This window comes from Coloeus monedula (genome assembly GCF_965178545.1).
Source record: "Coloeus monedula genome assembly, chromosome: 7".
Classification (NCBI taxonomy): Eukaryota; Metazoa; Chordata; class Aves; order Passeriformes; family Corvidae; genus Coloeus; species Coloeus monedula.
Genome location: NC_138787.1, coordinates 4,044,337 through 4,060,951, shown reverse-complemented (window position 1 = coordinate 4,060,951; position 16,615 = coordinate 4,044,337). Strand labels below are relative to the sequence as shown.

The 16,615-nt window shown below is 41.4% G+C and overlaps 1 protein-coding gene across 2 annotated transcripts in view; it reads right to left on the bottom strand.

The window, feature by feature from the left end:
- Positions 1–16,615, bottom strand: part of ERBB4 (erb-b2 receptor tyrosine kinase 4) — a gene marked incomplete at its 5' end in the record, with an annotated part of 570,202 nt that overhangs the window by 122,067 nt on the left and 431,520 nt on the right. For both annotated transcript variants that reach the window (XM_082284612.1, XM_082284613.1), the window contains one exon: positions 9,610–9,654. In XM_082284612.1, the coding sequence (XP_082140738.1) occupies positions 9,610–9,654 (45 nt within the window). The remainder of the gene's footprint in view (positions 1–9,609; positions 9,655–16,615) is intronic.

Here is a 16,615-nt window from a genome sequence, read left to right as displayed (position 1 = left end):
CTTTGTGCCTTTTAGGTCTCACAGTGTCTGAAGCTCATTAGAGGCCAAGAAAATAAAAAAACAAGGAGAGAGAAGGCTTCAATACCTTTTTCCCCTGCCTCTGTCATGAGGGAGAGAGGGATTGCTTCTCATTCCACTTTGAAGTGTTTAAGTCATCAGCAGCACAAAAAGGCTGAGGAAACCTTGAGAGAGTATATACAAACATACTGACACAGCTATAGGTTTTGGCTTGCTTTCTTAGTGATAACTTCCAATGAGAAGGAGGGTTCCTGGAAACTGCTCCCCTATTTTAAAAATCCATTGATTAAAAGTTGACTCAAATGTCCTGAAGTTTGGAATTTGCAGCCCTGATCCACCAGTTGATCCAGGAACTAAAAGTAGAGAGAATTCACCCAGAGCTGAAGTGAGACAGCAGTGAACTTAGCCTGCATCCAAGTTATTCACATGCAGAGGACATCACTCCACAAGGGAGGGAACATCGTATCTATGGGAGATGGGACAGTTTTAAAGCAAGGATATTATCTCTTCAATCTGTTCTTTGTCTATTATCCCTACTGTGATTGAGACTACGCATATTAACAACTAGTTGTCCATTTTAATGCAGGAATACTTCTTACCTTTTCTTTTTTTCCCTTCTTCAGTCCATTAGGGGCAGTGAAAGATATGATTTACTCCTGAAATTCGCACATTTTTTTTTAAGGAAGGCTATTCACTCAAGCAAAGCCCATGGTTACAGACACCACTGTCATGAACTGAAAATATCCCTATGGCTGATTCAAGCCTGCTGAGAAATTAGAGGAGATGGGTTTGGCCACTGTTGTGCTGCTGAACTGTCCTTCTGGAATTAGACCTCTTCCCTCCAGTGTACCATGTCAATGCAGTTTCTTTGCTTCTGACCAGCCTACAGGATATGCATACTCTGGCCCATGTTCCCAGCATTATTTTCAGATTAATTTGCAGATAAACATACTGTACACCAAAAGCAGGGATTGCAGTGTCTTGTCTCCTCTTCAGCATGACCTACACTGACATCGGGCCTACAGATTCTAACCTTGCAGGATTATTTGGAGCAAAAGAAATTATAACAAAAAACCCTACATCCTCTATCCTTTTGCTTCCTTCTACTTTTCCGCTGTCACCACTTCTTTTCACTCATGTTACGGTGCTTTACTGCTTCTGTGCCTTTGTCCTGGGTTGCAGTGTATTCTGTTACCATCCTCATGAACTGTTGAAACCAGGTGGGGCAGTGTTTCCTTGCCTCCTCCCCCCAGACTATCTTGCTGTTAATGGCCCATCATTGTCCTGCCGCATGACTCATAGATAACTCCCTCCGGACTATCTTCTGTTAATGAGCCTAATCAACACTTGGCCTCATGACTCATTACCCCATTGTGAGATGCTCCACCCAGAGGGAGGAACCAAGCATCCCAGCGTGGATATAAGCTGAGATTCTGAACACCACAGACAATCCTTTCCACTGGATTTCCAGAGGACAGGAGCTACACAGCCACCACAGGACCTGAGGAAGAGCAGACCTTTCTACAGGATCATCGCTTCAGAGGACTGCAGCCACCATTCTACCAGACTGCTACCACCACCCTGCCTAACAGGGACTCAGGTTATATCCTGTCAGTTTAACCCAGTGTTATCTGCCTTTATATTTTTTTTCTCTTTTTATTTCCCTATTAAATTGTTATTTTAACTTAGTGTTTCCCACTAGTTTGTTTACAAACTAGTACAGCTTTCTAAGACATATCTTTACTACCTAATTTCAGTGACATATCTAAACATCATTGCATTTACAACAAGTAGAGAATTATGAGTTAAAATGGAACAGTGAGTACAATACGAACATGTAACAAAAATCCAAGTGAGCATTTTAAGAGGTGTCCAACACTGGTGTACTGCTTTGAAATCCTGTGTTTCCAAAGGACACACTGTGTCACAGGCAGAGTACTGGGAGTCCAAGACAAATTGTTTGAGGGAAAAGTTCACACTCTTCATTAAAAAGGCTGATTGCATTTCAGAGTTTTCCTTTAGGCATTACTAGAAAAACTTTGTATCATTGACAAATCAGGGATTACATCATGACTGGACCATGTTTAACCAAAGCTTGGCCCTTGTCCTTGTAGTTGTTCTCAGATTTCAGCATAAATGCCACAACTCTTTAGTAGGAGAGACTACCAGCTCTGCTGAGAAATGTACCACAACAGGCAGATAGAGTTACCTCCTCACAACCCTCTGCCAAAGAAAAGCTCAATCAGAACTAGCCAGCACCTGTTCTTCACATTATCCCATAATCTTTCCTTGCCTGTTTTATCATTTGCTCAATCTCAGATAACTACAGAAATTATTTTCGACATTATCTTCTATTGATGAAACAGCCAATATGTCTGCAAAAGATCTTGTTCACCAGCAAGTGACGGCATCATTAAAAATTTACATCAGATTGAAAAAAAGGCATGAAGCTTTTTAACAAAAGTACAGATAAGATCTGAATGAGTTTCTCAGCTCTCCTAGCAAAGGACAGTCTGAAAATTCAGAATTTCACCTGACCTAACTGCTAATGAGCAAGCATATGTGAACAGAACAGAAATCTTGTGTGAAGTCATGTGGAACTCTCACTCTGTACTTCATCCACAGCTGACAGGAGCCAAAGCCCTGGATTTGCTTGTCTGTGTCCAACTCAGTACTCAGAATCAAAGTTCAAAGGACATTCTAGTTTAGACCTTGAGCTGATCACAGCTGGAAATGATTGCCACAGACACTGAAGTGTCCTGTCACATGGCAGGAGGAGCCACACCACCCTCTGCCTCCAGGCTCAGCGCAAACTGGTCTTGCTTGCAAGCAAAATTCCCAGTCTTGATTTTACAAGTCTAATGCTGGAGAAGAGAACGTTACCAAAGAAAGTAATTCCAGGGATTAATAACCTTTATTAGAAATGCACTGGCATTTTGCTGCTTTGAATGTCCCTCAGATTTCACCCATTTCATACCTCAGACACCCAACTCTCATTTTCAGTCTGCTAGACTTAGTGCCATCCTTAACCAAACTTTGTCTCCTTACCTGTGTACTTCTAGAGGAGAATCTGGCTCTACACCTTCACCTTCAAATAAGCTTTAGCTGTTCGAGTTCCTAAACTTCAAGACACAAGGTATTATTCCCAATGGCTCTTCTCTAAAGCCTCTCTAACACACTTTCCTGGGAAAACAGTCAAGTCTCTCCGGAGGCACAGGGACTACATTCTTGTTCAATTCTATCCACTACCACTGTAACGGGGGAGAAAAGAGGCAAAATACCTCTACTTTACAGAAAGGAGATGCAGAGGAAGCTGAACTAACAAAGAGGGCATGGCACGGGAAATGAGTTTTGTATTAGTCCCCCTTTCCCACTAGAAATTGAATTTAGTTATTTGAAACTACTACCCAAAGGTACAGATAATTTATATGACATTTTCCCACCCCGTTACTTTACAGCATGGAAAAAAATTATAGTAAGATTAAGTAATTTGGTCTGATGGCTTGATTTCCTAATGCTCTCTTCCTGCATGGTTGCTGGTATTTGTGGTAATGCTTCCACCTTTGGTAAATGCTGAGGTACAACTTCCCACACATAGCACCAGAGTCAGGAGTTTGTTAATTCCTTGAAACTTACTGCTTTGTTTAATTCATTTAACTCATTTACCATTGTGTTTGCTACATACTAGTGAAGTACCAAATTGAACAGTGGTATTTCCATTCCTGCAAAAACAAATGAAAAGGACTGACAGACAACTATACTATCATCATTAACAAGTAATCTGCTAGTTTTGACCCAATGCTGGAAAAGCTGTTGCAACTTAACTGAAGTAGAACATACATTTTAGTGTGTAAAACAAACAAAAAAGGTAACGTCAATTACAGATTTCAAATGCAAATTATCGTCTGAATCACATGTTCAACACTCCATCATTCCAGAAAAGTGGTGTTAAACACACAATAAAAAGCAAAGGGGCGGGGGGGGATGTGCTGCTCTAAACAACCCCAGCCAAGAGCTTCCCATTTCATGCAGGAATTGCAGCTCCTTCACACCTGAATAAGGTCACAAGGAGTAAGCCAGACTGCAGAGAATTAAGTCTGGGCTGGACTCTCAACTCAAATACATTTGACATGTAAATTTTTCTAAGAAAGAGTGACAAAGCCTACATTGCACAGGTAGATTGGAAGTAAGACCACAAGCTTTAGTTCTGATTTATTATATATTAAATATTAATGAATTATTAAGAAACCATTCACTGAGGTTTAAACAACCGTATATCTTCCACATTTCTAAAGCTCTACAAATGTATATTTAATAATAGATAATTAATTTATAACAACATTAAATCTAAATTAGATCCTTATTTCCAGCCATGAGAGAAACCCATTGGAGAGTGGTGAGATATACACTGTTGCTTTATAATAAGGTCACTTCTCCACAGCACAATTTTATTTCTGCATTGTATATTATTTGTGTAGCCAAATCAATACAGACACACAACGCAAGGGTGATGAGAAACAAAAGCAGTGACCTCTGCAATGGCTGTGTGTGTTGTTTTCCATTCTAACAAACCATTTATTAATTTGCATTTCCTATTGCTTCTTTTCTTCTGGCAGTGACCTATCACATTTGGCCTTATTACTCATCATTTTTCCCTGCTCATAGTTTCAGTAAAGACAATTTAGTCAGTTTTCCAAACAAAGAATTTTCCTATCAAAAATGAGCACAGCTGCTGAGAAACTTGGTCAATGAGTATCAACAGATCCTGTAAGAGATTTTGCTCACATTCCGCTCCTCATATAAAAAACTTCTAGAAACAGCAGATTTCTGACCTTACTCTGTCCTATGTTCTCTCAACAGGATACTTACACTACTGGAGCCACAGAACAGATTTTAAACTGCATTGTGTGAGAGTTTTGCTTCCAGTTCTTTCACTCTCCCAACCTTAACAGTTTATTTCTCTCTGTAGTAGCATACCCTACTAAGTTCTTCCATACTATGAGTCCATACCAGCCAACCCTGCTGAGTAAAGCAGATGAAGCACAAACCCTCACTGATCACAGACAAATCTTTCTGAACATGGTACAGAAAAGAAGCTTTAATAAAATGAGAGATTTATTAACTGTAGTCTGACCCCAAACTGAAAGAGGGGAAATTTAGGTCAGATATGAGGAGGAAATTCTTCACTGTGAGGGGGTGGGGCCCTGGCACAGGTTTCCCAGAGAAACTGTGGCTTCCCTTGGATCCCTGGAAGTGCCCAAGGCCAGGTTGGATGGTGCTTGGAGCAACCTGGGGCGGGGGGGGGGGTTGGAACTGGATGAGCTTTAAGGTCCTTTCCAACCCAAACCATTCTAGGATTCTATCTGTACAACAGGAAAGAAGGAATACCCACCTACACCCTTTCCACAAGAAGACTACTCTTAAAATGTGGAAGTGGTAAAAAGTGGAGGAGCTCACAAGATCATTGCAGTGACTTTCATTCACGTCACAGGGATATTCCAAATGTACTCCTCCTAAAGCTCCAGGCAGGGAAATGCCATGGGGCAAGAATGAAAGTGACTTCAGCAGAGGTCTGGCTTCAGAACCACTTCAGTAGAGGCAAGTTCTCGCACAGAACTGGGAGTTCTCTATCAATCTCTTTCATGAGCCTGAAAGGAGGTTGTAGCCAGGTGGGGTTGGTCTCTTCTCCCAGGCAACGAGCAACAGGACAAGAAGACACAGGGGAGGTTTAGGTTGGGCATTAGGAAGTTCTTTACAGAAAGGGTGAATAGGCTGCCCAGGGAGGTGGAGGAGTCACCACCCCCAGAAGTGTGCAAGAAAAGACTGAATGTGCTACTCGGTGCCTTGGTCTCGTTGTAAAGGTGGTGTTCCAGCCTAGCTGATTCTGTGATCGTGTGAATTTGTCCTAAACAGATTATATGTAAGCTCTATGCAACACACCGAGGCAGGATCTGAAACTGTCTGTTTTTCTAATCTGGATTCTTAAAAAATAAACCTGTTTCTTCAACTGCTCTGTTCTGATACAGCTTCAGAAAGCTCCATATTAAGAGTCTCTCGAGAGTAGCTTCTTTTACCAACCAAGTAACGTAGCTTAGCTGGTACTCACAGATCTTATTTTCCCTCTTATTTTATACAGAGATCCTCTGCCCCTCCAGAACAACTATAATTATTCCATAAAAATAGAGAGCATATGGAGCGCTTTCCTCCAAGCAACGGAGCCGAGCGCCATAAAAGCCATGAACATAAGAAGTTTATTAGAGGTGGTTTCCCTTCCCCACCAACTACTGAGAGCTGCTGTGAAATTCTATTGAAGTCATACTGTGATGGGGTACAAAACAGCTATGAAAGGATTTGCCTGCATTACACAGGGTTTACTGTTAATTAGCTCTCGTATGCATACACAGTACATAAAACCAGGGTTTTTTTTCTGTGGAGGAAGTGATGATTTGTTGAGAGGATATAGTTTTTGGATACAAAGCTAGCAATAGGATTGTAATTTGAGTTAACAGCTACACAACATTCTATTGAAGCACTTGACAATAGTGGGCCTGGCTAATTAGTTTCTGTTAGTTAAAAGGGAAATGTAAATGAAATTTTCTTGGGGCATAAACAGAGACAACAGCTTACTCAGACCAGGAACATCAGTGCTGGTGCTGGTACTTTCCTATCTTATCCACCACATGCTCCTGATCACGTCTTTAGATATACAATCTCACATGCACCAGAAAACAGAAACTTCCTTCACTCCTCTTTTGATGGTCTCTTCTCTCCTAATATTAAGGTGAATGAAGCCTAGGAAGGATAAACCAATTAAAATTCATACTTTAGGTAAAAACTTTGTCCACAATCTCACTCCAATAACTGCACTAACCAAACTTCTGGTGAACTTGAAAGTAACCAGCCTTTCCTGACTGTCTGGAGTATTTTCTTAATGAACAGCAGAGCATTATTTTTACAGTTTTTGAACCTTCCTTTTAGACAACAGTTATCCCAATCTTGGGAGCAGACATACTAATCTTTTTGCTGATTGTTCTAGAATATGTTGGAATGTGCCATTGTGTGCTATCGTGTGCTATCCGAACCACAAAAAAACATTGACTGCAACTGCCAGAAGGTAGCAAAAGGAGGAGTTGTAATAAGAGGCAGGAAAGGAGGATGGATAACTCCTTTGGGTATCCTGGGAAATTCCAGCCACCTTCTGCTTTCCGTCTTTGCTTTCATGATTTCTAGGAAAGGCTGGTATGGAAGGTGGAACCAAAACCAAAGCTCCACAGGAACAATCCGTACAGGAAGCTGCATGAGGAGCTGTTCTTTTGGACAGAACTCTATTGAAGGTTAAAAAAACCAAAACCAAACTATGCAGAAAGGAATGCATTGCCAAAAATAAGGTTGTTTTCCCACAAACTCGAAGGGACTAAGGATAAGCAGAAAAACTGAAGTTTCACCAGTCATTTGGAAAACAAGCCATGTGAGCACATCTGATTCATCTTTATTAAACACGACAGAAAGAATTCCTTTGCTATTCTACCAGGCTCTTACAAAAGCCCTCAAGTCAATGGATCATGGCATAAACAATTTGCAAACTAAAAAACTGGAAAGAAAAGCAACACTGCTATGAAAATGGAAATAGGAGAAGATGAGGAATATCTTGCTGTTTGGGTTAAAGCCCTGCTCTCACTTTCAGCTGCCTGAACAGCAGAAAACCCTGTCCCCTTCAACTCACTGATAATTCACATCAATGGAAAAAACTCAAGTCAATTGATAAGGGTCTGATTATTAATTAAGACTGATTATTAATTAAGATTTACAAATCTCAGGAAGGTGCACAACAGAGGGTCATGAAGAAGTTTCTATCTAATGTCAAACACATCCATTTCGGATTTACAACCCTACTGTAACAAAAAGTGTCACTTTGCCAGTGCAGTTTTGCCCATTTTTAGCCCAAACAGAATAAACCATTTTCACAATAAAAAAATTAAAAAAAGCAACACAATTTCACAAATCTAATATAAAGGTATGAAATTTCCTTTGCCTTGAAAGTGAAAGAATACATTTAAACACAGTGCAGCCATTTTCTTAAAATAAACTCAGCAAGGTTGAAACAAACAAAAAAATATCCATCCGATCCAAAGGAAACAGGAAACATTTGAGGGCCTTCTCCCTCAGACCGAATGGAGCAGGAGTAAAACAGCTGAACAGAGCAAAACAATTGCTTTCATTTCTGTAGTTTGGTAAGGCCCTTAAACTTAAGGAAATAATAATAATACATTTTCTGTATTTGTGCTTGTATATGTGTACTGTGTGAGTAAAGTTGATGAAATTAGGACCTTTAAAACCTGGGCAGCTCAGTTTGGATGAGTCCATCTGAAAATGAGGCCCCACAGAAGTATCTCAAACTGGATATCCCAGAACAGAAAGATTAAAACAAAACATTGAAATATTGAAAAACTCATCTTGTGTTGCTTATTCATTGGTTAATGAACTAAGTCAGAACTTACACTGATTTAATAAACAAATGTACCATTGGATAGCATTTATAGTGCACTGTTTTTCAAGTCCAAATATGTTCTCCCTCATAAGCTAGAAATAGGAATATTCACATTACATACACAATTAGGAAGGAAAGGCAGCCTTAAAACCTTTTGAAAAAGACAAGAAAAAACCTCAGATTGAAATCCTGAATGAGGTGGGTTTGATTGAAATTATGCATTTTTCATCTAGTCTTAGCTCAGGAGAGTAATCCCAAAGCCTAGAAGTCATATTAACCAGTTTGAATTCAAAAATTAACAAACTCAATGGCAATGCAGGGCTTTCATGAAAAAGAATGCAGAGTAAAGCCTCCATTAATTTGTTTCAATTGTCATTATTGAAAAATAAAACTGCTGCAAGGTTACAATTTTTCTTTTAAACAGAAAATGAAAAAATCAAATAACAGTGTTATGTGAATTAAGGAAGAAATTTGGTTTTGCTAAAACATTTACTTTTTCAAGAGAAGGTGTATGGAAGAAAGAGGTTCATTTGATTTTAAATTCTGTCTTAAACAAACAAATCAATAAAGAGAAAACAAGTGGATTCCAATTTTACCAGAATTTTCACCATCTAACAAAATTTAATCTGGAAACATGTATGTCTACAGGAAATTTCAGAATTTAATCCTTATTGATTTAAGGTAAAAATAAAAACAATTTAAAAAGGCATTTTCTAGTCAGCCTAAATGAGCAGAATATTCAACTGGCTTTCAAACAGAAAAGCAAATTTGCATGTAGAGAGGCAGATCTCGCTTAAGGACAAGTTGTATTCTCCCCAAAATGAGTGCTTGTGGACAAACTGGATAGTATGACATTCCTGAGGCAGGCAGGGCAAGCCCCTGGGCACGAAGGATGGGGTGGGGATGTTACCTAGCGTGCTGTGGCAAAGTGGACTGCCGTGTCCATGGATAGTAAATGCAGTCATGACTAGCGGGGCCTCTACACCTGCAGGCAATTACAGAACAAACCACGTCATTGCCACTCCCCAGGACATGCACACGCATGCGCCCTTGTCCACACGTGCGGGATGGAGACACACAGGCAGCCAGCACGCAGCCAGTACCTATCCATCAGCCCAATGCAGTCCTCCAGGTGTGGCCCTATGCACCTGCAGCAAATCCAAAGTGGAAACAGGGAGAGAAAGAGAGACATCTGTTATTTACACACCCAAGAAGCAGGAATCCCCTTTCTGTTCTTAATTCTAGCTCTTCTCTCTCTAAGAGAGACCTAAGTCACCAAAAAAATTATAGCTTGTGACAAGACGAACAATAATAGCAACAGCACTCCAAGGCAGGCCATATCTTGGCTCAAACAGCACTTAAGGCAGGTTTCACCTGCGTACGTGGGAGTCCTGACAACAGAGTTGCTTTTCCTGCATGTTTTTATGAGTCATCAAACCAGTCATTATTGTACAAAAGCTGTTCACTTACAAGTTGAGACCTCAAGGAGCACAATTCAGAACTTGCTTTTCTTTCTGTAATTGATGCAATTGTTCATCCTGTGCTAAGCAGCAAGGGCAACTGCAGAAATATTTTGGAAGCTGACTATACTTGTTTAACAGGGAAGCTCAAGGACCAACTTCCAGCAACAAAAACCACAGCCAAATGGTGTCTGATGATTCAGACATTTTCTTCTGCTTTCTTTAGATGCTGCCAAAAGTCTTCCACCTGCACAAACAGCTGATGCTCACCAAAGGCTTTGGAAATGCAAGGAATCACTAAATGCAGCACCACTAAAACACAACCATGGAAAATGGTTTGCAGAACATGGGCATGTGTGGATTTCCCTTGCCCCCATGAAGAGCAGGACTGGTTTCCTGGCCATCTACATTCAAACAGCAGGTCAATTACATGTTTACATAGAAGTCAGGATTCTCAAAGACCTAAAGTTGAGCTTTTAGGGGTTTTAACAATCTGACCCCCTTCAGTGCTGCATGCCCAGCTAGGCACTCTAGCCATGGGGAGTATCTAGCCCTTGGCATTTAAGGAAACCAAACCATTTACTTCTCTTTAGCAAGATCTCAGAGCCATTTTATTAACAGGCCCTTTGGCTGTACATCTACTATGGGCAGGAGAGGTGATCTGACACATCAGTAGACTGCAACTTACTTCTGTTGAGGCATTTCAAATTTAAGGTGTGATCCCCAACTCTTTTAAAGTTTGCTGCTTTTCAGATTGGCTTTGATGGAAGGATATGCATGTCAAAAAATCTGAGAGTTCAAATAAGCTCCCATGAGATCTTCTTTCTGCTTCACCATCACTTGCCACTCATCAGCTTTTGCTGCATTTAAATTGGTATCACTCTGCCATTATAAAATGAAGTCAGTGAATTCAATTTCCCTATACCTGCTCATCAGGGAGAGCAGACCAAGTAAACCTTACCCTGTGTTTGTTTACTTGAAGTTTTATTTTTACCTAAGACATTTACTCTGACATGCAAACATAAACTGGAAGGATTTCCTCAATGAAATCAGACATGAAAAAGATGTGTTAAATATCCAGATAATGCATAAATGTAAGGGGTTGATTTAAACACAGTTCAAAAACTTAATAGAGAGAACTCTTGGAATTTCAGCTGTCCTGGGCATCAGGACTTCAGAATTCAGGACTGTCTGAATTCTAACCTATCTCAAACACATCCAATGTTTCTTCCTTTCAGGGCATTGTCAGCAATTTGGAGAAAACAAGTTCAGAAAAGAAGGAGGCTGAAAAATTGCTCAGATTGTCCATTTCCTACTGTGCCAAGAAAACCTGAGCTCAGACTCTTGCTATAAATAAAAAGAAGGGCATCTTCAAAGTAGAGGTCCAAGAGCCTGCTACTAGCTTAGAGAACCAGCAGACTGGTATCAAGAGCCTGTTGTCTCAGACACTTCACCTGCACATTCGGAGAACAGGATTGAATCCAAACTTGTACTGTTTGGACCTCACCCAGTGCAAGTTGAAGTATCATTGATTTTTATTTCAAATTGTAATCTTCTTCAGTGGACTTCGCTTCCCCAAAGAGAAAACTGTCCAAGTGCAATTCCATTACTCCTAGTTGAGCAATTCCCAGTTTCCTCCCTGAGTGGCTGTCCTGATTACATGCAGGGAAGTACAACACTGTGTGAGTCATGGCAATATTTATTAACATGGTATTTTGTACCACCAAGTCATCAGGTATTTTTCCTCAGGAAGGAACTCCCTTCATTTCGGGCTTTTTGACCCATATAAGCCTGACACAATCACGCTGGTAACCCCATTCACATCCAGTGTTCCTTCTGCTTGGAGTCTGGATGGTATTTTCTTTTCCAAGTTGGCTCTGTAAAATGAACTGGTTAATTGATACATGCCAATTTATTAATGATATATTCAGCACCTTACAAAAGTTCGATCAGCTTATCCAGAAAATTACTCTTGGAGCTCATCCTAGCTTTACAGATAATCATCCTCTGAAAGGAAATGGGGGGTTTTGAAAATTGCAGTAACAACTGGTTTTTTTCCAGAAACAATCCAGAAATATTGTCTTTTATCAACTTTCTTTAAGATTGAAAGGTGGGGTCTTAACTGAACAGATATGGGGTAGCAAAGCCATTCCTCGCCAGGTGAATTCTCAAAAATCTTGGTCACTGGAAACAAATAAAACTGATTTTACAACGGTGTAAGTGGATTATCTCTGGGCAGGAGAAAACCTTTGTTGTGGAGGTCACCCAACTGTTGTCATGGATAAAGTCAGAAAACTCCACCCAAGGGCTACTGAGCTAACAAGGAATGTCTCACTCATGGTGAGAGGAGTAAAGTTGAACTGGATGCTATACAGGGGGTAGGAGGAAGTTTTGCAAAACAAAAGAGTAACAGTTTCTCTTATTCAGAGTTTGTTTGCAATATTGTTTCATCTGGAATTCAAACTGTCTTCCTAAAAATACACCTAAGCCTTAGAGGCAAAACGGTGCTTCTGCCCTCAAATCCCTTCAGGGCCACACAGTGTTGCTGGAGCTCCCCCATCTTCCCTGGTCATGGCTTAGAAGGAAAAGAGCATTCTGGTGAGGAGTAATGCACTCCCTTCAAAAAGCTGTGTGATAAAACGTGTTTGTGTGATGAGGGGAGGTGTCCAGTGAGATCTCCCATTTGTGTCCTGCCCAGCAAGGAAGCAGGCTGTCACTTGCTACTGCATAATTAGCATTTCATTTCTGTGGAAGTGTTCAGTTTTGGCTAGTTCTGCAAGAAGAGGTGCCAGATGCTTTCCAGCTCTCTTGAATTAAGTGGGATGGCTGTCCCACGTGCCTCAGATCTGCTCCAAACTGGCTTCAAGTAGCTGATACTTATCACGGGGATGCAAGAGCAAGAAGCACAGTTGTTTCGCCACTGTTTGACAGTTCTTCTGGTCAATGCAAGATCATTAACAGGGCTGGATAATTACACACCTATTAAGAGAAACAGTCATTACATTTGAATAAGGGAGGAGAATGGTGCTATCAAACCTCACTAAAGCAGTCCTCTGCAAGTGCCAAGATGGAATTTGTGGCAGAACACAGGAAACAGGTGGGACAGACCCCTCCTTGGTGACAACTGGTGGAGATGACTGGAAACATCACATCAGGTGAGAACTAATAACCCATTTTATCAAGCAGCCTGACTCACAGAGAGCAGCACTGCAGGAACGAGGTAATACCATCCCGGGAGCATTGCTCTGCAGCAGCTCAACCCTTTTTGATGGGTATCCCAGCTGTACTGAGGGGGCACTGGTTTTATTCCAGCACTTGATCTGGCAGTCAGGAGAACAGATGTGCGGGATGAAGCAGAATCACGTTTTCTCTTACCTTTTGGTCATAAGCCAAATAGCAAGATGTGTTCCCTCCACAACCTATTTCACTGAAGAATCATGACTGAGGGGAATTTAAATACTTCTTTCTAAAGGAACGGCATGAAACTAGAGAATTCAGCCTTGAAGGAGGAAAGAAGATAGTAACTGGTTTCCCTTCTCTCTGTGGGCATATTCAGCCCCTGCCAATGTTAGCAAGAAGATGGACAACCTGTAAAACCCAAACATCTTGGACAGTCATTAACAGCTTCATTAACATAAACACATGCCACAAAGTCTCTAGGAACACTGAAAAAGAATAGTAAGCCATGCTTACCCAGACTTGGGGGGAAGAGAGCATTGTTTTTCTAAGGGATAAAAAAATACCTAAGAATAGACACATCAACTCTTTAATACGAGGATGAAGATTTCCACAAGGAATAGTATTAGTGTCATGGAAAAGGGATAGCTCCCCATCTGGGAGATAATCACACCTTTGTGTATGTAACTTGGGGAGAGACCTTTGACCCTTTTACTTGTCCTTTCTCTGGGGATGGGCACATCCTTTCACCTAATCGGAAGGAGAAGATAGAAAGGAGGGTAGACTGAAAGTCCAAGGATTAAAGGACAACATCACTCTGCATAAGGTAACCCTGCCACCAGGGGTTGCCACTGAGTACTGCCAAGGTCAGCTAGAATTGCCTTTCCTATTTGTGTATGAACTAGAATGTCACATTTTCAGCACAAGACATAAAAACTTCCCTTCCTGATCCAGGCAGATAAAAGTAAACAACCACATGTAAAATGCAAATGCCTACAGAGAAGTGGAAAGGCAAGGAAAACCTTCTGCTCCCTTCCTGGTCTAGAGGAAACACAGTTGTGCCACAAACACTAGAAATAGTTGGGTCAGTTAGAACTCCTCAGGAAAGAGGAGGGAATAGGAAGAAGTGTTGCTTCCTGGAGGCCAGAAGAGCTCCAAGGCACTTCCTGTGCTGGGTAAACAGTAAATCCATCACACATCCATGATCTTGTCAGATTAAGATCAGCATTGGCACCTTCTGCATCTATGAAAGCCAGGACCAGAGCTCCTGGAGTGAGCTCATCTTTTAATGTCATTTCTACTTACACTCTTCTTCCACAGGAGCAGCATTTTTCTTATTGCATAACTGATTTAAAGGGTCTGGGGGGGGAGACAAATCTGTAACAGATCCTGGCTGTGTCTCTGTGATCTCCCTCTCATTTCCCTAATGGCTCTATTGTAATTAGATTTGTAAAACCAGCAAAAGGTCTCATTTTGAATGGCAACAGCTGTTGACATCAAGATTACACTGAATAATTTACTGGTTTAATTTTAGCTGCTAAACAATAAGATCCTCTTGTCGAAGATTATTTCACTGGCTGATGTTTTCTCTTTTTCCTGTGTCTGCTTCTTCCTTCCTTTGTGTGCTGGACACTACTAATTGCCCCATGGGAAAGGCAGTAATAACTTACATGGCCTGTGCAAAACTGTAGGTGTGCATGTGACTATTGTTGTTGTGTGTCATAGGTTAGCAAGCATAGTCCCAGAAGGGATGTCCTTGCTAAGGGGTGCTTACAGTTTCCTCTGGGAACTGATAGAACCTATCAGCTGGCCAGTTTGAATATGGACAATTCTCTAAGCCACTTAAAGTTGTGACCACCTCTGTGATCCACATTTAAGAATAGACAAACTCCCCCTCCAAAAGCTCTCTCTCGTTTCCGGTGCTGGCACAGGTGGCTGCGGGCCCCGTGCGGGGGCCAGCGGGCCCGGCCAGGCCCTGCTTGGGCCAGGCCGGGCCGGGCCACGGCCATCCTGGAGCCATGGACCTGTTCCAGCCGTGGAACCCCCCCCACTGCCTTGCCGTGGGCAGCCGGAGCGGCTCGGCTCTCCCCCCTCTCCACTGCGATAAGAAAAATTCAACATTCCAGCTGCAAAGCTGCAAGGCCGAGGTGAGATTAACCCTTTTACTGCTGTGAAGAGCTGAAAACCTGAGGGAAGAGAGAGAGGAGATGCTTAAAGCTGAAATTCTGTTGTGAAGCTATGATATATCAGAGTATCCTGTTGTAATTTCATGAAGATATGGGGGGTGGAGTGTTCAACTCGTAAGCAAAAGCACCTGCGCTGAGATAGGCAGATGCTGACGCAGCTGTAATTTCATGAGAAGTTTGGACAGAGAGAGATGGACCAGATGAGGAATTTTGCTCCAAACGGGAAAGGAGAAAACATCAGTCCCTAGAGATGCTCCCAGAGATAGTCTTAACGATGAAGATGATGAAGACCCTTTGCTCCCAGGGAAGGAGAAGGGCCTCTGTTTTTGTTTCTGAACAGGTCAACCTTAAAATTGTACCCCAAAAACCTTCAAGAGTGGACCCTCGAAAGCAGTTGTGGGAAAAGCTGCAAGTCAGGGGAAAGGACTCACATGCAGGCAGAGAGACTCCTCTTCCTAAATGGACTGAACGATATTTGGAAGTGGGCGGCTGTCTCGTTGTGATAATGTTTTCATAGCACGAGCAAGAAGAGACTTCTCTTTCTAAATGGACTGAACAAGGTTATTATGGCAGTGGTAAACAGACTGAACATCTTAAGGGTTGTTTTTCACATTGTCAGTGGGAGAAGGGAGGAAGGTGGGGGGAGGAGGAGAGTTCTGAAGGTGGTATAATTTTTTTTTTTTTTTTTTTTTTTTTTCCTTCCCTCTTTTAGGTCTGTTAATAAACTTTATATTCTTTCAAGTTTGGTGCCTGCTTTGCATTTCTCCTAATTCTTATCTCACAGCAGATAAACAGTAATGAGTATTTTGGACCAAACCACTACATTGTGTTGCACAGGTTCTTAATTCTGGCTCAGCTGCATGGGCTGTATTATTGCAAGTGTAACAAATTATTCTGGGCACTTTGACAGGACTTCAGAAATTGATGCTCAGTCTCAGGCTTCTGTACAAAGTCTGGTTTTAAACTCTGTGCATCAGTCCCTGCAGGAGAAGGAGAGCAGTAACACTTTTGTCTCACAGTACTGCTGCAGGCTTAGTTCACCAATACCAAGTAGCAGAGATTTTGTCAAGGAGCAAATACTAAAATAAAGTCATTTTACAGGCCTAAAATTAAGTGAAAGGGCAGCATTTGCTACAAACCAGTGTAGAAGGAAAGCTGAGAGCATTGCTGTGGAAAGTTCTTCTCTATGGTCTTCAAAAGGGTCTTTTTGTGATAAGCTGCTGGGCAGTCATAACTAAAACCTGAACATCATGAGAGACTTGAAAATTGAAAGTTAAATTCCTACT